The 21,949-nt window shown below is 38.8% G+C and overlaps 1 protein-coding gene and 1 long non-coding RNA gene across 2 annotated transcripts in view; one reads left to right on the forward strand and one right to left on the reverse strand.

Moving 5' to 3' along the window:
• LOC309630289 overlaps positions 1-19,337 on the reverse strand; it is a 119,046-nt gene extending 99,709 nt beyond the window's left edge. The window contains exon 1 of the long non-coding RNA XR_014245571.1: positions 14,319-19,337. This is a non-coding gene — a long non-coding RNA (uncharacterized lncRNA). The remainder of the gene's footprint in view (positions 1-14,318) is intronic.
• Positions 19,338-19,600: 263 nt separating this feature from the next.
• The window catches only part of COBLL1 (cordon-bleu WH2 repeat protein like 1), a 150,567-nt gene continuing 148,218 nt past the window's right edge, over positions 19,601-21,949 (forward strand). The window contains 3 exon segments of the mRNA XM_082395233.1: positions 19,601-19,627; positions 19,629-19,704; positions 20,374-20,488. Of these exon segments, the coding sequence (XP_082251359.1) occupies positions 19,616-19,627; positions 19,629-19,704; positions 20,374-20,488 (203 nt within the window). The 5' untranslated portion in view covers positions 19,601-19,615.

Below are 21,949 nucleotides of genomic sequence, written 5' to 3' on the forward strand. Positions count from 1 at the left end.
TATTGAGAGCTTACAAAGTAAGAGGTGCTTCAAAATATGTGTCATCTTTGTTTTCATCTTTGTTTATTAATTACTCTCAGTAGCATGTCAACAGTAAATTATTACTCAAACAGTGCTGATGAAATTACACAAATCCACCTACAGTTTTATATCCTGTATTTTTATGACTGCTATCCAAAATTCACTGTGAAGTCAGAGGTCATGAAACAAAGTGATCCATGCAAGGTAGAATCTATAGCCTTGTAAAATATATGCAGCATTGGATATGTTCACTGTCTTTCCCCAGAAAAGTATATTCCAAACCATTCTGCCTATGAGATTTGTTTTTTATCAGATTCACACAATATAAATGTTAAAGAGAAAACTTGATGTGCCATATTGACATGATAATTCACTATACCAGGGCTTGGCAAACTTTTCTGAAAAGAGCCAGATAGTGAATATTTTTGGCTTTGTGAATCATACAGTTTCTGTTATAGCAACTATTTGACTTCATTTCCCATGAACGCAGCCATAAACAATATGCAAACAAATAAGTGTGGATCTGTTCCAAAAACCCTTTAAGGACATCAAAATCTTAATTACATATAATTTTCACACATCACACAATACTATTTTTCTTTTGGTATTTTTCAATTATTAAAAAATGTGAAAACCATTCTTCCTTGCATTTTGGTGAGCCCTCCACTATACCATGTATGTATTAGTTAAACTCTAAGCGTACTTCTCAAGCTGGCATCAAGGAATCATGGGGTCAGAGGATGCTCTCATGGAACACTGCAGCCACAAAACTCAACCTCTCTTTAGGGTTGATAAGAACAAACTATAGGAAGTCTGTTACCTCCATTTCTTGGATCTTTTTCTTATAGGGAAAAGTCAGTAAAGGTTAGTCATCTCTATTATTATATTTGTTATTTATTCACAAGTATTGTTAGCACTTACTAAGTGCAAATCACCATGATAGGTATTTTGAGTGCCTCACATCAAGGGCATATATATCAGAAAGGAATATGGGAAGTACAAATAAAGACAGGACCACGCATAATAAACTAAGAGACTAGGCAGCTAACAGGAAGGTAAGAGCTCCTATGTTTGGGGATCGGGAGTGGATTTTAATGAAGGCTGCCTGAAGGAGGTAAGGTTTGACCTGGGTTTATAGAGGAGAAAAATATCAATGTTAAATATTGAAAAAGGACATTCTGGTTGTAATTTAGCTAATGAAGCTGCATAAAAAGCCCTGTGCACATGTCCAAATCCCCTCTCTGCTTAACAAATGATACTAATAATCTGTGAACTCAAATATCAGAAAGCACAAAGAAGAATATTCTAGGTACCCTAAAAGCCCTAAAAAGCCACTGTGTATTTATAAAAATTACTGACATTTACTAATTATTACACCCAGAAAAATCTATCTAGTTTCCCCTTCAGTTCAGTCCAGTGTCTAAATGAATGAATTTCCATCTGCACAATACTTTCACTGTTTCAATTTGTGCTGTGAATATTTAGAATGTAAAAAGCACTAGCTCTATGGGGATGTTTCTGCCAAACAATATCAATAAACTAGGTGCTATATAAATAGGTAAGTTTTTTCATCTGTATATCGTAAATTTAACTTTGCTTTATGCATTAGATGAATTCCATTAAATGCTCACCAAAAACAAACATCTGGGTATAATATCACATTTTTCGTTGATTTATAGCAACATTTCAGAGATACTTAAACACTGAAGGAAATGTATCCCCAAATGTTGTTACAACACATTTAATCCTATTATTTACTTTTAAAATCCCTTTTACACGCACATTATGTACATTCTCAAGATTTGCCTACATTTCCACTGACATTTTTCTCTAAATTAGAGAAAGTGGCTAACCTTTGAAAAACCTGATGACAGGGACTTCCCTGGTGGCGCAGAGCTTAAGAATCCACCTGCCAATGCAGGGGACATGGGTTCGAGCCCTGGTCCGGGAAGATCCCACATGCCGCGGAGCAACTAAGGCCGTGAGCCACAGCTACTGAGTCTGCGCTCTAGAGCCCTGGAGCCACAACTACTGAGCCCACTCGCCTAGAGCCCGTGCTCCACAACAAGAGAAGCCACTGCAATGAGAAGCCCGCGCACCACAATGAAGAGTAGCCCCCGCTCGCCACAACTAAAGAAAGCCTGCGCACAGCAACAAAGACCCAACACAGCCAAAAAAAAATAATAAATACATTTAAAAAACAAAAACAACAACAAAAAAACCTGATGACAGTCACCCTAAGTTATGCAAGAGTAGGTAACAATGTTAATTTCCCATAAGCACTACGTTAGCAGCAGTCAACAAATATTCATATGACTTATTTTCATTAACATAAAGTTTGAATCATTTTCTAATTTCCCTAGTGACTTTTCACCTCTGAACTATTTGGAAGTGTGTTCATTTCCAAGTACTTAAGATTTTCTCTAAATATCTTGTCACTAATTTCTAGTTTGACTTCATTGCAGTTAGAGAGTATACTCTGTATGATTGCAAATCTTTCAAATATACTGAGGTTTGTTTCACAGCTCAGCAAACGCTTTATACTGGTGAATATACCACATGCACTTGAAAATGTGTATTCTGCATTTGTTGGGTCTACTGGTCTATAAATATCAATTAGGTCTTAATTGATTATAGTATTGTACATATCATCTATTTTTTTACCGATTTTTCTGCGAGGGGGGGCCTGGTTAATTAGAACTAATTGTAGTACATCTCCCTCCCTCCTTTTGCCCAGGCAAGTTTTTATAGGTCCCATATTTTTTTTAAAAGGTAAAAGCAATATAAGAGAACAAAAACTAGCTTCAGACAGAGGTTAGAATGAAAAGGTAAAAGGAATGATTCATACAGTTGTTGAAAAATGGCATTTGGTTTTGTGGTTTGGTTTTTTGGTAAGAAGCCAGCAGCTGCTGGACTGTTTCTTAACTAAAAAAACTTTAACAACCAAAGACATCAAAGAGAGCCACCCTTGCTTCGTCAGCCAAACCTCTGCCAGTTTACAGCCAGCCAAACCATGTCAGGTTGAAAGAGGACAGTTAAAAAAAAGAGGGTGAGCGCGGAAACAACTACACAGAATCAGAAGGTTGCGTACCAACTTCCTCACTCTTTTCTTTTCTCTCTCCAGACTGAAGCAAGCAGTGGTTGATCATCCCTTTTACTGCCCTGTGAAGAATAAAAGTATTCTATTCGATGCTTCTGTGTGCTCAATACAAGGATGGCTGAATCATTCTAGTCCTCATGAGCTCCCCCCTGTGAGTGGCACGGCAAGAGGCGATGAAGTCACCATGCTGCCCCATGTATCACTTTAAATGATTCAGTCTCTTTCAAGTAAATGTTCAGCTTTTTAGATTTCTATCTCTACAGTGTGGCTTCTGGACATGTAGGGGCTTATGTGAACTTGTGAGGGAAGGGGATAATGGTGCCAGTGATCTATACATGTGCAGTCTTCTGGATCCTACTGGGTCAGAATGATTCCTGCACTTGTTACCACTATGATGCAACGGGATGCTTATTGCATTTGAGGCATCCTCACACACTAGCGCTCGGTCCAGGCTCCAGGCCAGCCTATATTAGCCCCCTGGATCTCTCAACACCTTCCAAGAGCTCCTAGCCAAGGAAGAGGGCATGACAGGAGTGCCATGTTGATCTTACTTTCCTCACCAATCCTCTTCACCCATCCTTTTCACCATTGCACCATATTTGTATGTCAACAAGCTGGCTCCTACCAGAAGCCTCAGGATGCAGGCCACACACTTTTGTGTTCCCAGGTTATCTTACACTTATCTGAGTGTTTCTAATACATTCCTTTTTCTGGACTTTCCACCTTTGATGAGGGGAGATGAGGACGCACAGATCTGACCTTGTCCCTCTGGCTCTGTCAGTTTTTCTTACCCATTCCCTTAGACTGGAAAAGCTATTTTCTACTTGCCCTTCCTCTCTGCAAGCACTTCAATTTAGTCACAGCCTATTTCTTCAAGAATCACTTATCCTGTTGGCTTAGCCTTAATGCTAGGTGTTGTGTTTGTCTACTCAGTGGAAGAAAGCTTAAGATCTGGGCATATGAGGCATGTGCTCAAAAAGCAAGCTGCTAAAAAAAAAAAAAAAAAAAGCAAGCTGCTGCATCACCAGGCTCTGAAGATGACTAAGCAGGAAAATACATTGATGTATTATGTCAAATATAGTGTTTTTGTTACAGGTGTTTAAGTGTCCAGCATTCTTTATAGTCTAATAGGAATTAAATTCCAGGCTCTCTGTAGCTGAAGGAGATTGGAATGAAGCTGATGGAGGGAGACCAAAGAGCGGAAAATATGGGAAGGGGTGATTTTGTAGGAGTACAGAATCGATTTATCTCTTTTGTGTCCTAGACAATGAATTCTTCTACCCTACCAAGGGCCAGGTCTGGGATCACAGAGAAAGAGCAGAAGACTTCAGGGAGTATTTAGTTTATGAGAGAGTGATTAACCCTACTGCTATTAGGTTTATTTTATACCTATTTTTATATAAATGTACAAGAATTAACATTAAAAAGACCCTGAGATACACAAGGAGCTTTAAGCCATCTAATCTGAAAGATAGTTTTCCAGTGACTGTTTTTGCTTCATTGTTTGTTGATTACTTCATCTTTATATGTAACAGCACAGTTACATAGTCACCAGTCCTAAGAGATAGCAGTTATCTGACTGTAAGTCACCTTCTCATGCTGTTTGTTGTTCTTCTTGTTACAAGATAGAATAAAAAATTGAGTTTAAACCAGGATAAAGGGCCTAAAAGTTGCAGGTATATGCTTATATGCCATATGTAGTCTATATGTAAATATATTATAAACATATATGGTATAAGTTAGTTGCCTGGTTTTGGCTGAATGGAATCTCCAGTTTTATTCCCGCAAGAAGTAAGCTAATAACTAAACAATGTTGATAATTGTTATAGGGGAGAGTATTATCCCAAACTACAGTTAAAGTTATCCAAGGGTTAGCTGTTGGCTGTATTAGAGTCATTTATGGAGTAAACATTTTTATAACCAGAAGGCAAACAAGACTGGTTGTCTTGGTTACATATGATACATATCACAATTGGCCTGTTTTCCTTGCGTGACTTTTCATATTCTGAATCATGATTATTCATAATTATGTTAAATACCAGTAATCATAAATTGGCAGGTACAAATCAGTAGTGGCATGACTGTGATTCATTTTAACGTGTACCTTGCATCCAGCAAGAATCTTTTGGTGGAGGGAGATATTTCAGTTGGCAGAAGTACAGGGTATTAAACTTTAGTCAGAAGCGTCTACCTGAATGTATCACTAACTTAGTTTTTTTTTAAATTTTATTATTATTTATTTATTTATTTTATTTTTGGCTGTGTTGGGTCTTTGTTTCTGTGCGAGGGCTCTCTCTAATTGCGGCAAGCGGGGGCCACTCTTCATCGCGGTGCGCGGGCCTCTCACTATCGTGTCCTCTCTTGTTGCGGAGCACAGGCTCCAGACGCGCAGGCTCAGTAGTTGTGGCTCACGGGCCCAGTTGCTCCGCGGCATGTGGGATCTTCCCAGACCAGGGCTCGAACCCGTGTCCCCTGCATTGGCAGGCAGATTCTCAACCACTGCGCCACCAGGGAAGCCCCCACTAGCTTAATTTTATTCTTAGTTTTATGACTAATCTTGGGAGCTAGACACTTTTGCTCATTTACTAAGTATACAACAGTAAATATAAAACAATAGTTTAAAAAAAAAAAAACAATAGTTATACAACTTTGTTCTCTAAAATAGATAGTAGATAAATACCTCATGTGCTGCAGTACAACATAGAGAAAAGTTATTATAATCTCTCTCAAAGAAGGAAAACTCCTGTCTCATATGTTTATAAAATGATTGTACTAGTCATTTATGCATTTTTTTTCTTGAGTGAATGTTACTTTTTTTAACGAGAAGAATGATTAATATTACTCATTTCGTTAATGAAAATAACAATTAAAAGAAAAATTAAAATTACAACTGAAAGAGAAGGTATCTACATGGCTTTTTGTTTGTATTAGGAAGAAATCTATGAATATAACTACAAAATAAAAGGACATAATTTCCTATAATTGTACGGGTCCAGTGTTGCGACCAGTGAATGAAATTAGAGACAAATCTTCGTAACAGAAGTCCAATAAACCTCTATCTTATGTGGTAGTTCAAAAAGACTAGGCCTTTCTCGAATAAAGATCAACAATTTGAGTAATAAATCAATGTAAATAGAGACCTCTCAGATATTTTTCTTTGGACAATCTTTAAACTTACCCTACGGTAAAAGTGTGCGGTATGTCCAGTAAAAATTAGACAGCTTGAAATTTACCTGAGGGCATTAAGCCCATAATTACACAATAAAATTTCAATTACATATTTAATTTAAAAAGAAGGTGGAAAAGAACAAATGTCATTCATTTCCATTTTGTCTGAAAATGCTTCCTTTATTTAAATATCTTATGTAAAGGCAATCATGGATATTTGATAAAAATACATTTGAATGAGTGTGAGACAGAGATGAAAAAGACTAGTGAAGGACCTGTCCTTTATTTGTCTGTCATGGGCCATGGCCTTCTTCTCTTGGGTGTGAAATGCTCTGAGTCAATATTACTATTTATATAGAAAATCAATAGCATCATCTCATAAGAGCCTATTATAGTGCTGTGCTACCCACATTACATTTGTGAAAAAGATACTAGTGGCTCATCCTTATTATACTATAATATTGTGAAGTGCTTTTTTGCAATGATAATTATGAGTTTTCTCATCAGTAAATAGAAGGTAATAATATTTACCACACTGTGTTTTTAAGACTCTTAAATAATGTCTACAAAGTGCTTAATACAGTGTCTGGAATCTGGTAAGTCAAATATATGGTAATTAGTTGCTATTGTTTTCTTGGCTTCTCTGTAGAAGATACAAGACTTGAGATTGTTTGTTTGAAGAAATCCAAAAGACTGCTTAAAAAGTGACTGCAAAGAAGCCAACTTGGAAGATTTAAATAATCTTTTTAGAGTTTTGTCCTCCCCAGTGCTGGCTGGCACTATCTATTACAATTCATTATGCATTCGTATTGTTCAGGGTTGCATCAGAGCTGTGTGTTTCTACAAGCAACTCTTTCAAGTGCCGAATCAGAGTTCTCTGAGGGCAGCCACAATCCTTGAGCACAGAGCTGGCCAAGGAGGACAAGTCTGTGTTCTTTAATAGAATCACAGCTGTGACTTACAAAATTAGTTAAATAGAAATGTCTTAAGTGAAAATTCTCCATTATTTTTTCCAGGTTTTCAAATATGGTAAGACAGTGCTAGCCAAGAAGTAAAGACTTTTGTGAAAATGGGTTTGCTTTCTTTCCTTAAACTTTTCCCCCTGGGAATCATTGTATAACCTGAGTCAGAAACTAATACAGGCAGGCTACTGCCTGTCTTAACCTCAAGTTCATTTCAATTTCAAGAGAGAAAAGCTTTGCAGAGTCTACATGGCTAGTTTTTAATATCTTGTGGTAAAGAAAATGTGAATTTGTGCCTCCTGAGGGTCATCTTATGGAGTAGTTCGCTTAGGTAGCAGTCAATGGCTATCCAGAGATGAGAAATAAAACAGCAAATGTTATCACTCGCAGAGACATTGAGATGAGGAAAGACCCAGAGAGTGTGAGGTTCAAAAACACTATGGAGCACATCAATTTCTATTTTAAGGCACTTTAAAGAGTACTTTCTTTTCATTTCAACCAAGACTTTCATAGCAATGAAAACTCATTAGACATGACAAAATTCTGAATTTTGTCTCACCACTTCTAAACATTAGTGGACACAGATAAAAAGGATAACATCATTTTACTCTCTCCCCAAAAGCCTGCTTTGGGAAGCCAGCAATTTCCCTTTGTCCTCTCTTGGTTATGTGTAAAACTCTTCAGACTGTCTCCTGAATATTCGCTCAGTTACACATTTTAAAAATTATCACTTATCAAAGGAAGTTGGCCTTTTATGTGATATACACATCCTACCATTGAATTCAAAGTTCTTAGTTTTGACAACACTCTGTTCTCTGTTCTTTAGTTTTCTAACAGCAAATGCCCTTCTAGATGGGGTCCATGTTGTCTCTCAAATTGAGAGTCTTTTTTTTTGGCGACTCCGCGCGTCATGTGGGATCTTAGTTCCCCGACCAGGCATCGAACCCGCACCCACCAGCATTGGAAGCACGGAGTCTTAACCGCTGGACCGCCAGGGAAGTCCCTCAAATTGGGAGTTTATTCCAGTTGCCACACATTAGGCCAAGCTGCTTCCACAGTAAGGAATACTTTTGCATCTATATTTTATCTGTCCAAATTTACATCTATCCAGCTTCTCTCTTTAACAAAGCCTTCCACAGATTTCTTCCAACTCAGAACTTCTGAAGCACTTGCTTTCTGAGTCACCTGTTTGCATACAGGGATATATTTGTGTACTGCTGTGGTTTCATGTGTATACGTGTATCCACATCCAGGAAAGGGAGCAAGCTGCTAGAAGGCAGGAACCTGGTTTTATTTTTTATTTTTTCACTTTATCAATTCAATAAATGTATGAGGGACCTGATGCACACCAAACTCTGGGCTAAGCACTGGGGATACTGACATCCTTAAGAATTTCTATGTATAGTCAGGAATCTCACAAGTACTCAATATACCCCCCCCCCCATTCTTGTCTCAGTAGAGACAAATGAAGGGCAATAAAAGGTTTTTTTTTTCTTTTTTATTACTGGCTCACCTCAAATGTTCTCATATTTTGAGGTATATTTTATAGTTGGGCTGGAAGGGCAGGGTGGGAGAGCATCAGAAGGCTAGGAATCAATATTTGTAACATGTATACCAAGTGATTATGCAGCTCAGCCAGTAAAAAATTCTCTGCCATTGATAAAGATCAGATCCTAGAAATGTCACAATTATTGAACTCCATAATTTAGCTTTATCTATATACTTCTTTAACCTCTGCTTTGAGCAGGATTTTATTAACATAATTAGTAGCCAATGATAAATTAAACATTTTGAATTTATATTTAAATATTGGCTCTGCCCCTTAAACTGGGAGTTTGGGCATGGAATCTTAACCTCTTGGAGAGTCAAAATGGGGATTAGACTAAAGGAAGTCCTTTAGGATTTTTGTCAAGATTATATGTGAATCTTGATATTATTTATTGGTGTAAATCATTATAGTAGGCATTTATCAAATACCACATAATATATTTTGTTTAGGTCTGGATATTAATTTTCATTAATATAGTTTTATTAAATACCTAAATAGTAAATGTAAATAAATAGGTAGAAATAAATGTAAGTAAACAGTAAATGTATAATGCTAAATAGTAAATGTATAATACTGTTATAATACTTAAAGGTATAAATCACATGAAATGTATAAATTAAAATTTATAACACTAAATAAGTGTATATTACAAATAACATAAAAATAATTACCAGACTCTGCAAATATTCCCATTCACTATACAGCTGTTGTTTTAACAGCTTCTCAATCTATCCACATTTAGTAACCAAATCCCCCAGAAGTACTAGATACTTAATTTCATCTCCTAGGAGCTTTTACCTGATAAAGATAGCTTTAGTAAACGAGTTAAAATAATTATAGAAAAATATTGTTCATCTAAATGTGCTATCTACTTATGTAGACTATATGACAAAAGTGAACAGCGTTTTGATGAATTCTTTTTAAAGAAGAATCCTTTCTTAAAGGATCTGAAAATAGTTGATTCTGAGATCTATTTTAAGGTTTAAAACAATATATCTGTATATTATACTTTTTTTATAAAATAGTACTTTTGGATAATGCCATCCTGGCATGACTGATTAATTTTTTTTTAAAAATAAATTTATTTATTTATTTATTTTTGGCTGCGTTGGGTCTTCATTGCTGTGCGCAGACTTTCTCTAGCTGCGGCGAGCAGGGGCTAATCTTTGTTGCAGTGCACATGCTCCTCATTGCGGTGGCTTCTCTTGTTGCAGAGCACTGGTTTTGGGCACACGGGCTTCTGTAGTTGTGGCACGAGGGCTCAGTAGTTGTGGCTTGCAGGCTCTAGAGCACAGGCTCAGTAGTTGTGGCTCATGGGTTGGCATGTGGGATCTTCCTGGACCAGGGATCGGACCCGTGTCTCCTGCATTGGCAGGCGGATTCTTAACCACTGTGCCACCAGGGAAGTCCCATGACTGATTACTTTTATAAAAGAAATTTGAAAGACATTCCAATCCATTTTTTACTCTATTTTATCATTTTTACAATGATCTAATATTATTATTATTAATTATAATAATCTTAATCTAATGTTAAAATAACTGAAAATAATATTATATTCCATAAGTAATTTAAAAATAGTTCCTGGTATTAAGATACATGAATGTTCTGTGTTCTTTACTGAAATGTGGAGACTCAAGCACTACTCTTCCACTAATTTGTGTGGCCGCAAGGTAATCCCACAATAAATTTGAGCTGCATTTATTCATCTTTAAAACAAGAATAATTATGCCCTCTCTTTGCCTTATAAGCATGTTGCAAGAATTAATTATATCTTTAAAATATATAGAGCTCTTTACCACCTTATAAGTAAATATAACAAATATCAAATGTATTATTATTATAATATTAGCATGAGATTTTCTTTCTTTATGGCTTGCTAAAAGGTACCATGTGTTGTAGTGTGCATTTTTTTTTTTAAATTTATTTTTATATTTATTTTTGGCTGTGTTGGGTGTTTGTTTGTTTCTGTGCGAGGGCTTTCTCTAGTTGCGACGAGCGGGGGCCACTCTTCATCGCGGTGCGCAGGCCTCCTACTAACGCGGCCTCTCTTGTTGCAGAGCACAGGCTCCAGACGCGCAGGCTCAGTAGTTGTGGCTCACGGGCCTAGTTGCTCCGTGGCATGTGGGATCTTCCCAGACCAGGGCTCGAACCCACGTCCCCTGCATTGGCAGGCAGATTCTCAACCACTGCGCCACCAGGGAAGCCCTGTAGTGTGCATTCTTAATAAAATCTTTTACAGAATTTTAGGACCTGTTATTTTTATTTATTTTATTATATTTTAAATTAACGTATAGTTGCTGTACAATATTATGTAAGTTACAGGTGTACAATATAGGGATTCACAATTTTTAAACATTATACTCCATTTAGGGTTATTATAAAATACTATATTCCCCAAGTTCTACCATATATCCTTGTAGCTTATTTTATACATAATAGTTTTTACCTCTTACTCCCCTACTCCTATATTGCCCCTACCCCTCCTCCTCCCTCTCCCCACCGGTAACCACTAGTTTGTTCTCTATAAAATCTTTTATTTTTTTTTACCATGTTTTCTTATTTCATATTTCTAAGGAGTACTTTTATTTTAAAAAATGATAATTTGGAGTTAGCTACAACTACTAGTCTTGCTAAATAACACAGCTCTCAAAGACAAAGATTCTTAGATTTGGAGGGTATCTAAAACATGGGTCCAACTTCCCACTCAGGGCAGGTATCATCTCTATAACATGCCTGATAAATTGACTTCTAACCCCAATTTGACCTTTTCCCAGGAACCACTTCACAGAGCAATGCATTACATTTAAAAATTTTGGAAAAAAAATTTTGGAAGTAAATATGCAATGGGGATCAACAAGGCCAAAAGTTGATTATTTTAGAAGTCTTATAAAACTGACATACCTCTGGCAAGATTAACAAGAATAAAAGAGGGAAGACAAATAAACACATCTGGAATGAAAAAAATGCAACTTAACTACAGTTTTTTTCAAGACTAAACAAATAGGATATTATCAACTTTATGTCGATAATTTTGAAAACTTATGTGAGATGATTAGAGATTTATATGAAAAGGATAAATTTACTCAAGGAGAAATGGAGAAGCCTAAGTAAGAACTTTGGGGCACATGCCCTCACTACATAAGGCAACTCAAGAGCCCTGCCTCAGTTTCCAGGAAGCCCCCATGCGACACTCCTGTCTACCTCTCTGTAGCTGAGGCTGGTTAATATACAACATGTCAGTGCTATTTAAGTCTTGGATTTGTTATAAGTTACACACAAAAATGAATAAAGGTAGCTTGTGATGATAAAAATATATTATAAAATAAGGGATAACAATCTAAAACATCAAGTTTAGATTGGACTAGAGCTATAAGATACTATATTATTCTAATTCTTAGTTTTTCATAACTAAGATTTCACGACACTTAAAAATTACTTTAATCATTGACTAGACAAATTCAGAAAACATGCTTAGAGGAATAGGTGGTATTCAGTTCTGGTTAACAGTGAGGACCAGTTGAGCTACTCTTGTCTTAGCAAAAATTAAAAAAAAGAAACTCTGATTTTTAAATGTGAGCACTTTTCAAATTCTAAGAGAATAAAGCAATTCAGAACTTGATAACTAGAGTCAATAGATTTGAAGGTTTCCATTTTAAATGATTCGATTGTTTTCAGTTTCCTATAAAATTATGGTTATGACATAAGGTTATTTTGCTTTTCTAAAACATTCTACTATAGAACTTAATCCTTTGTAAGAGTTTTCTATAAACCCCTTAATTGTTCAGATTCTATTCCTTCATCAGTGTATAGTTAACTGTATACCCTTTGAAAAGAATTATAGAATTCCCTGGTGGTCCAGTGGTTAGGACTCCACTGCAGGGGGCACAGGTTTAATCCCTGGTCAGGGAACTAAGATCCTGAATGCTGCATGGCATGGCCAAAAAAAACCCCAAAAAAACAAAAAGAAAAGAATTATGATACTTCTGTGGGTAGGGTTGCTGGATAAAACATAGGATACCCAGTTAAATTGGAATTTCAAATGGACAACAAATAATTATTTAGTATAATTAAATATTGCATAGGACATACTTATGCCAAAAATTATCTATTGTTTATCTGAAATTCAAATTTAACTGGGCATCCTGCTAAATCTGACAGCCCAGTTTATGTCTCAGTTTTCTAATAAATGTAATGGGTGGCTTGAGTGGACAATCTCTAAAGTCTTTCTCAGATTTAACATTGTATGATCCCTATCTATTACAGTTAGACCTTTAAAAAATATTTATTCATAATTCAAACCTTGTAACATAGAATATCATACTAATTTATCACCATCTTACTGATGGACAAGCTAAAAATTACAAAATTATTTTCTAAATTTTCCTTCAGATATGGGATTATGAACTCCCACTAATAAAACTATGATAATTATAAAATTACTAGCTTCACTGAATTGACTTGACTTTAAAATTTAAATGGAAGGATTGTATTCCAAAACTACCATTACCATGTTCTACCAACTTACTCGTAAATTCCTTAACCTCCTCTAACGTTAGGGATAAAAAAAAAAAAAAAGGTGAGATATTTCAGAAAGAATTGGAAGGAAGCTTGGGTGTTGAAATAGTAGTGTTAGCAATAGCTCATCTTGTTCTATGCATTAACAGATTGCAAAATTTATAACATGCGTAAGAATCATGCCCAGAGCTATGAGGCAACACTTAATTTAAATCAAAATATATATAGAGAAAAGTAGCCTTACATTTGCCAGATGTAAAACCATGTTTTAGTAATATTCCAAAGAAAAGGCCACTGATTATAATAAATAGTTCCTATGTATCAGAGAATTAAGATGTTAAAAATGATTTGTATATCATTTTCATTAGCACCCTCAGAAAGAATATCTTAATCCCACTTTTATGTTTTTTCATTCCAAAAATAACTCTTTATTTACTTAGAACATTCCTAGATCTCTGTATGAGAATATTTGTTCCTTTCTGACCAGTCATCCACTTCATTTATTACAACAAAAAATTGTAAAGATCTAGAAAATATATATTATTATCCCTGTAAATATGTCATCATATAAAAACATACCAAATAAGAAAATCACTTTATTCAAGTAGTCTTATCTTCTACCTACTTGTCTTGTGATGTCTGATAATACTATAAGCCCAGGAGAAAATTTTTTATTTTGGTCAACAGTGATTTGCAAAGCTCCTTCTAGTACCTTTTTTAATTGCAGACTTAGACTAGTATGGCTAGAGCTGCTTCTGCGTGCCCTCTATATGCTAGACATTCTGCTAAGTCTGTTAGTGAAATAGGTATTATTTTTTCCATTTACTAAATAAGCTTAAAAAAAAAGACTCAAAAGTTGACACACTCACATACATACAGTCAGTTTATAACTCCATCCTTTTCTGCTTTCCTATCATCTTTCCACTTCTATTTCAGTCACCAGGGTGAAATAGCTAAAATAGCCAATAATTAATGTTCAAAGAAATTAAAAAAAACATACCTGATATGTGTGATAATCTCTATACATGAGATGGAGTTTGGTAGTGAGTGTTTTCTATCATAATATCAGTATCCTAAATATACATTTTGTGATTTCTTTTCCTTGTCTGGCTGCCTTTCATGTTCCCAAATAGATTTTTTTTTTTCCTGTAAGTAGAGGAAAATACGTAGTATAATTAATTTAGCTGAAAATCTTTCACAGGATGGCTTTTGATAAGACCACAGAGGGATCTATTTCAACTTACTCCCGTTTTGTACAGTTTTCAGAGTGTCTTGAGTGGTTCTGTGATCCTACAGGAGAACATGGATTATTAATAACTAGATTTTATATTTTATAGCAACTTTGTTCTTTGTTTGGTCAAGGGTAGCTCACTCCAGAATGTATCTGAATTTCTGATCATCCTTGAATTTTTGTTTTGCCTCCCAGACCTTCATATTCCTTGGATGAAACTGGAAACATCCACAATCTCAAAGTCTCCCCAGACTAAAATGGGTCCTTTGGGACGAGGCATGTTTAGGTAGCCAGTACCTTCAAAGCTGACCTAGAGTTCAGAGATGGGAAAAGATGTTCAACATGTTGTTTACATAATAACATTAATTTGCTGTGGTAGAACTTTTTTTTTTTTAAGTGCTATCCTTGCAGCAAGGTAGCTGTAGTGTCACTAAAAAATTTAAAAATAGAAACCAGAAGAAGTAATTTTTGATCCTAGTTTTGCTACTTCACTAGTATTGCAGCTTCAGGCAAGTCACTTGCTTCAGTTCTCAGAACTGTAAAGTAGGGATAGGACTGACTCTGCAAGCTCTTGAAAGGCTCAAGGTAGAGTCAGTAAAGGAAAGCGTTTTTCAGGTGTTACAATGCGAAGTCTTGTTATTAATCATCCACATATAAAAATCCAATAGTTTTTGACACAGTGAGCTTGATTACTCAGCATAGATAGAGACAAAAAGAACTCAAAGACCATGGAATATTTATAGACTCATTATAGCAATAAGGAAATTGAAGATTCCCCAGTTGAGTCACTTGATCAAGATCATCAAAAGCACAAAAAGCCAGAACTCTCAGCTTGGAGCAGGAAGATTTCTGCTTCATAAACGGAGCCTTAACCAAGACACAGGTGGCTCCCATTTGTAACATTCTTAAGAAAAGGATCTCCATTACCCTCCTTGGACACTGATTTTATCTGCACTGGTGTTTTTTTTTCTTTACCAGGAACAGTAACTCTCCTAATGTCACCCAGATAGTAAGTAGCCAAGCCAGGGATGTGAACTCAAATCTGCCTGGTTCCAGAGGCTGAGCTCTTAACCACTGTGGTACTTAGTTAATCACACACATGCTCAGCCTCCCAAGAGAAAAGGCAGGCGAGGGGGTGGCAAGCCCTGCCAGAAGGAAATGTGCTGAGACTTGTTAGATTTTATGCCTGGAAAGCCAGAGTCAGTGGCTGCCTGGCTCAAGATTGTACATTTTGATACATGGAAACTGACAAGCAATTAAGAGTTCACCAAGCTCAAGACTTATAAAAGGAGAGGTGTAGTTCCCAGTTACAGTTATAATTTAATAGACAATATTAAAATGCTAAACACCAAGAGTTTGTTAATTGTATTATGTCAAATAGATACATATTTGAATTGATTTTTCATCCTTAGCCTTTTTCTTTAAAGAGAGGAAATATCCATTATTTGAATGGTGTTTAAATTTTAAATCACAAGGGTATTTTTAACTGCACTGATACTTTAATGCCATAAAAGGGCTTATTCTCTTCCAGTGAGTAAGAAATTTACTGCCAACCAGTAACAGATTACATAATCCAGAAACAGAAATTCACTTTGACAAAAGGACATCTTAAAGAGGGAAGGAGAAAGTGGGTTTTAGACAACATGGTGCTGACATATCTGAATCTGCAGCTTAGAACTTGGATGGGCACTGAAAACTTGGCCCTCCTGCATGCCCATTGTACTAAGTATTTTACACATCTGCATGCCTGTGCATGTTTCTCCAGGCCTTACCTTTATCCTGGAAAGTATGCATGTTAATAAGAGAGTCTTTGCCTAGAAATGTATATGATGATATAGAAATATAGTGCCATTTATAAGAGACATAGCATATTAAACTTAGGCATTTCTTCTTTTGATAAGTAGGACTGAAAATACATTTAACTTTATCTTTTGGGAGACAAGTAGAGACTCCTACAGATTACTGACCAGTTTCCTTTAACTTTCATTTGGTTGAGTGCCACAAAAATATTACTGATGATCCCAGTGGTCTGTGAGCCTCTCCAGGGCAGAGGCAATATCTTTGCCATCTTTTGTTTCCCTAGCACAATGCTTCGTATTGCAGACATTCAATAAATATTCCCTTTATTGAAATAAAATTTAATTCATGAATATATAATCTACTTGAAAAGTCTATTATGAAAAAAAGTTCAATGATTGTCCAAGTTTCAAAGTATAAAAATCCAGTGAGTTAAAAGCTCATTGAAATTGACCAGAAAGCACTATTTCTGTACTTTTAATCTCTAGAATGTTTGATTATAAAAATAAAAGGTATAACTTGATAATACAATTATAAATCCAAACATAGAGCCATGAAAAGTGTAATTTATATTTTTACTTTATAGACAGTAGTGATTTTGAAACTAATTCCATCAGGTAACCATGTGGAGAATAAATCTTCTCTCCCTACTAGGACAAACTCAACTTTTATCTGTTCTGTTTAAAATGGTCTACTGGTCCCTCTGAACTGAAAAGCCTTTCTGCGACTTGAGGTCCCACTCACCTCTTACAAGTCCCCTAGGAGTGGAGTCCTTAAGGATTCCCTTACTCGGTAATTCATTCCACAAATATATGCGGAGAGCTTCCTGTATTCTGCGCTGTCGTTTCAGGACACAAAGGATAAGATGTGGCCCCTTAAGCACTCCAACTCTTTGCTTGTGTAAATGAGTAACTGAAACAAAGTGTCATGGGGCCTGGTCCCACCTGGTAGAATCTCAAGGGGGCTAAGAAAAGAAAGAGCTAATTCTCCATGTGCAGTCCAGAAAGTCTTCCAGAGGATATAACACTTAAGCACATGCATTAAAAATGATTTGATGGAGTGGGCAAGGGAGATTTCTGAATAGAGAGAAATTGAGCAGAATCTTGGAAACTTGGACAATTTTGCAATAGGTCATCACAAGGAGAGGGAAGGATGGATGTGGGGCGGGTGGATAGTTTTCCATTATCACGTACAAAGATTTATAGCAACTTTGATTACTATTTTGCTAATGAACTATGTAACCAGCAGACTACAGGGGGGATAGTTTAGTGCCTACCGTATGAGAACATCAAGCCTAGCCTATTAGGGATTCTGAAAGTTGTCAAATATAATTATATCTAAGGTAGGCTAAGTAATGCTGGACAACAAATCATTCCAATATTTTAGAAGCTTACCCCAACACAAGTTTATTTCTTGCTTTATGCAGATTCTGTTGTAGGTTCTGGGCTCTCCAGGACGGCTGTGCTCAGGATTGTACTATTGTACTGCATGCCAGAATCCTTCAGTCCTGTGCCACCTCCGTCTTAATATAAACTTCCATGATTGCAGCAGCAAGGGAAGAGAGCATAGAAGATCCAGCACTGGCCCTTAAGTGATTCTACCAGGAAATGAAACATTTCATGTCTGCTCACATTTACTTACTAAAGCAAGTTACATCATGATACCTAATTTCAGTGGGGTGGAGAGTATAATCCTCCCCTACACCTAAAACCAGAAAGAGGACAGAAAAAATGGGTAAGCACTCCAAATGCCTTCAGCGGTTATGAAATATTATGCTAGGGTTTTATGGCCAGATTAGACTAATGGAGTTAATAAAATTACTAGCATGCCATAAATTAAGGCTGAAACTAAAGTTTAATCTTCATCTGGTGATTGAAAGCTACAGACTTTAAGTAGTTTCACTATTACTCAGTGTTTACACTATTCTCTGTGTGAGCAATTGTAAAAGCTAGTCATTCAGAGGCATAACTGATTCATGAAATTGTTTAAACTAAAATCCACATGGATTTAAATGAACTGATTTGATTAATATTAAGTAAAATATTAAAAAGGAACTTTTTCATATATGGTTCTGATATTGTAATCCAAATAAGCTACTTTTTTTTTTTTCTTTTCATACGTAGAGATACACTGCAAGGCATATATTATGCACAGGAAGGAATAAATACTGATGTCTGTCCATAAGAGACAAACAGCATATTACTAAGTATTTAGTATGTTACTTCGTTTCAGCAATCTTTTTGGTTGCTACAATGGATATATACCTTAAAGAGCATTTAGTAAAGTATTGGTCCTAAGTATCAATTTAATTTTTACTACCTACCAAATATTATTCTATCAACTGGTTGAAGGGGCTAACACAGATGTGTTACATGATGCTAATACCACAGTAGAGCCTCTTTTAGGACGCTCTTTCACTTAACCTCTCTACTACAGTTTATTGAAATATTTTAATTTTTAAACCGTAAAGTTAATTTCTTAATTAATTTCACGTTATTTTTTCTGAACGCAAGCTTTTAGACCCATCAAAAATGGCTTGCACCTTACAACAGTTGGCACATATAATAACATAAAGGTATGCAAATATACCAGTTTGTCAGATGTAAAGAATCACGTAAAGAGCATGCACGTGGGAACTAAAACGTATAAACAAGTACACGGTTGTGTCTAAGGGATTCCTTTCTTCCCGTGAAACTTTCAAGAGGTGTATAAAACCTATCATTCGATTCCTAGTTTACAGATTGTCATCAGACATAATATTGTCCGGTCACAGCTGTTACAGGCTTAAAAAAAAGAAAGAAAGAAAGAAAGACATATACGTCTGAAGACAGGGCAACCTTAAACCTGCCACCAATTAGAAAGATCACAGTGTCACAGGCATGCTTTTAACAGAATAGCAACCTTAGAGGTCAGGTTGGGGGAGGGGGAAGCACCTTGGACGGGGAAGGTCAGACTGCAGGGAGGGCAAGCTGCAGGCCCCGTTCCGCCGGTTTCTCCCGGCACTTCCGCGGCGCCCGGGTCCTCCCCTCCGCTCCTCGCAGGGCAGGTACCCTCCCTTCCTCCCCACCTGTACGGCTGGGGCGCGCCGGGCTTCCCGAAGCGACGCCCTAGCGGTGGGAATGGGAACACGCTGCGCGGGAGCCTCCTTTCCGTTCGGCTTCCCCAGCTGGACCCCAAAGCCCCGAAGCCCCGGGGGAAGGAAATTACCACTCGGTGCTCGCCCACCCCCGCCCCGTTTCTCTCTCCGGCTCGCTGCCTGTCTCGCTCCGATGCCGCCGAGCCCCGTCGCCACTTCTAGGTGGAAGTCCGGCGGAGACAGCTGCGAGCTCCCGGGCTCCGGGGAGGGAAATGGGGCAGGGTGAGTCAGCCGGCCCGGGGAGAGGCTCCATCGCGCCCGGCACCCGCCCGCGGGGTAGGGGAGGCGCTGGGCTGAGCTCGCGGAGAGGCTGCCGCTTTCCCCTTCCTCCCAGTCCCGGCTTGAGAGCCGAATGCGAGCGCGCGGGCCGGGGGAGGGAACAGTGGGAGAGGAAGCCGCGGGAGAGAACAGGGAGCCACTGTTTCCTTTTGAAAAGAAAGTAGGAGCTCTGGGTGGGAAAAGAGAAAGGAGCCCTCCCAACTTCTCTTTGCGAAAAGTTTTCCCAGGGCGTTTTATTTGAGAAGCGCGGGATCGCGCTGCCGCCTTGGCGGCTGTGCCTGTGCGCCTCGCCCCTCGCCCCGCTCCTCCTCCTCCCAGCCTGGGTAGCTCCGCTCCCTCCCCAAGAGGCGCCAAATGGCTACCCAGTAACCCCACGGGGCGGGGGCTGCAGCGCCGCCTCCAGCCGCCGCGGCTCCCGGCAGCCGCTAGGCCCGCCGGCGGCGCTGCCCGCGGGCTGGGAGCCGGGCCCGCAGGTGGAAGCGCACCCGGGAGGTGGGCGGGCTGGTCCAGGGCTGGGGGCGGCTCGGGCGGGCTCTTGACGCGCGGCCAGCCCCGTTCAGGCCTCGGGAAAGCGTGCGTCCCGCCCTGACCCGCCGGCCTCTCCCACTCCAGCAGTGACGCGCCGCCTCGGAGCCGGAGCCCGCGCAGTGCCCCGCAGGGCGATGGACGGCCGAGCCCAGAGCGCGCAGGACGTCCCGGCTGCGCTCCCGCCGGCGACCCCCGCAGGGTAAGCCTCGAGCGCCGCTCCACGCCGCCGCTCACCGGGGAGGGCGAGGGCGAGGGCAGCCGGGCCTCCACCCGGTCACCTGGCCGGCAGGTCGCCTCCCCGCCGGCGGCCAGATTCACCCGCCGCAGGACACGCGGACGACGAGGCTGCTTCCTCCCGGCCTCCTAGGAGGCCGCCCGGGATGGGGGCTCGGGTAGTTTTTGATTGCTTTCCTACCGGGGCTGCTCTGAGTTGCTGAAGGGCAGCTGAATGCCAGGAATTGGGTAAGGAGTCCGGGAGCAAAAATGGTAACAAAGGCCCCCTTGTTGGGGCTCTGGGCGAGCGGCGGACGATACCTGTTAGTGAGCTCCTGGGAAGGGGAAAACAGTTCCCTTGGCCGGGGGCTGAGGCCCAGCAGGTGAGCAGTGTCAAGGTGAATGTAAGGAAGGGGCTTTCTGCGAGAGGGTGGAGGGCGACAGGAAGGTGTGCCAGCTGTCAGCCCGCATGACAGTTCCGGGACACGGCCGGGTGCGCGCCTCTGATTGTCTGTGGCCAATTGATAGCCTAGCGCCAAAGCCTTGCGCAGAGTCAGACCGCCAACACGATTACTTTTCTTCGTATCCTCACATGTTTAGGAGAGATTGGAGTGGAAGGGGCTGTCACATGGTGAGTTAATATTAAATGGAGCACGTCTTCCTGCCAGATATGCTAATAATCACCTTGCTAAGCGTTTGGGTAAATAGTAATGAGAACAGGTAGTTCTGCAAGAGATGGGAAGAACCTGAAAATAACCTTCGTCTTGGTAAACAGTGAAGGCTTAACATGGGCGCTCTTTGAGCTCCTGAAGTGGGAAAACCCTTTGGTGAAGTGTAACTTTTTCCTACAAGTGTTCCCCCAACTCAATTTCTTTTCTGATAGTTAATCTGAGCACAGAAATGCACTCAAGAGAATATGAACATTTCAGAAAAGAAACGTTAAGGAAAAAGCGGCTTTGTACCTAATGAATGAGATTTGTAGTTTTCCTGATTTGAGAGTAGAGAAGTCATTTTCCCCTGGAACATGACACACGTTTCCTTAGAAGCAAGTCACAGCATGTTTATTCATCAGAGACCATGCGAACATTGGCAGATGTCTAGAGGAAACATGGAGAAGTCTCAAAGCAACATGACTAATATAAAAGATATTTAGTATAATGCTTACGTAGAGGAAACATGTAGTGTATGAATTAATTCTTTCATTTTGTTCCAGTTAGTTATCTTCTCCCCTCTGCAAATCGCCATATTTCTGTTGACTTCCGTTTCTATTCTTTCCCCAGTTTTTTCATTATTTAGATATTATCATATATTCTTTCATATATTATCACATTAGGATGTATGAGGAAAGAAATACATTGGCGGGAAGATATTAATTATAAAAGCATGAACCTCTAAATGGAGCTGCAGGAATACTGAAATGTATTCAGGTACCCCAAAATAAGATAGT

Source organism: Balaenoptera borealis, assembly GCF_965194805.1.
Source record: "Balaenoptera borealis genome assembly, chromosome: 6".
In the NCBI taxonomy this organism is placed as follows: Eukaryota; Metazoa; Chordata; class Mammalia; order Artiodactyla; family Balaenopteridae; genus Balaenoptera; species Balaenoptera borealis.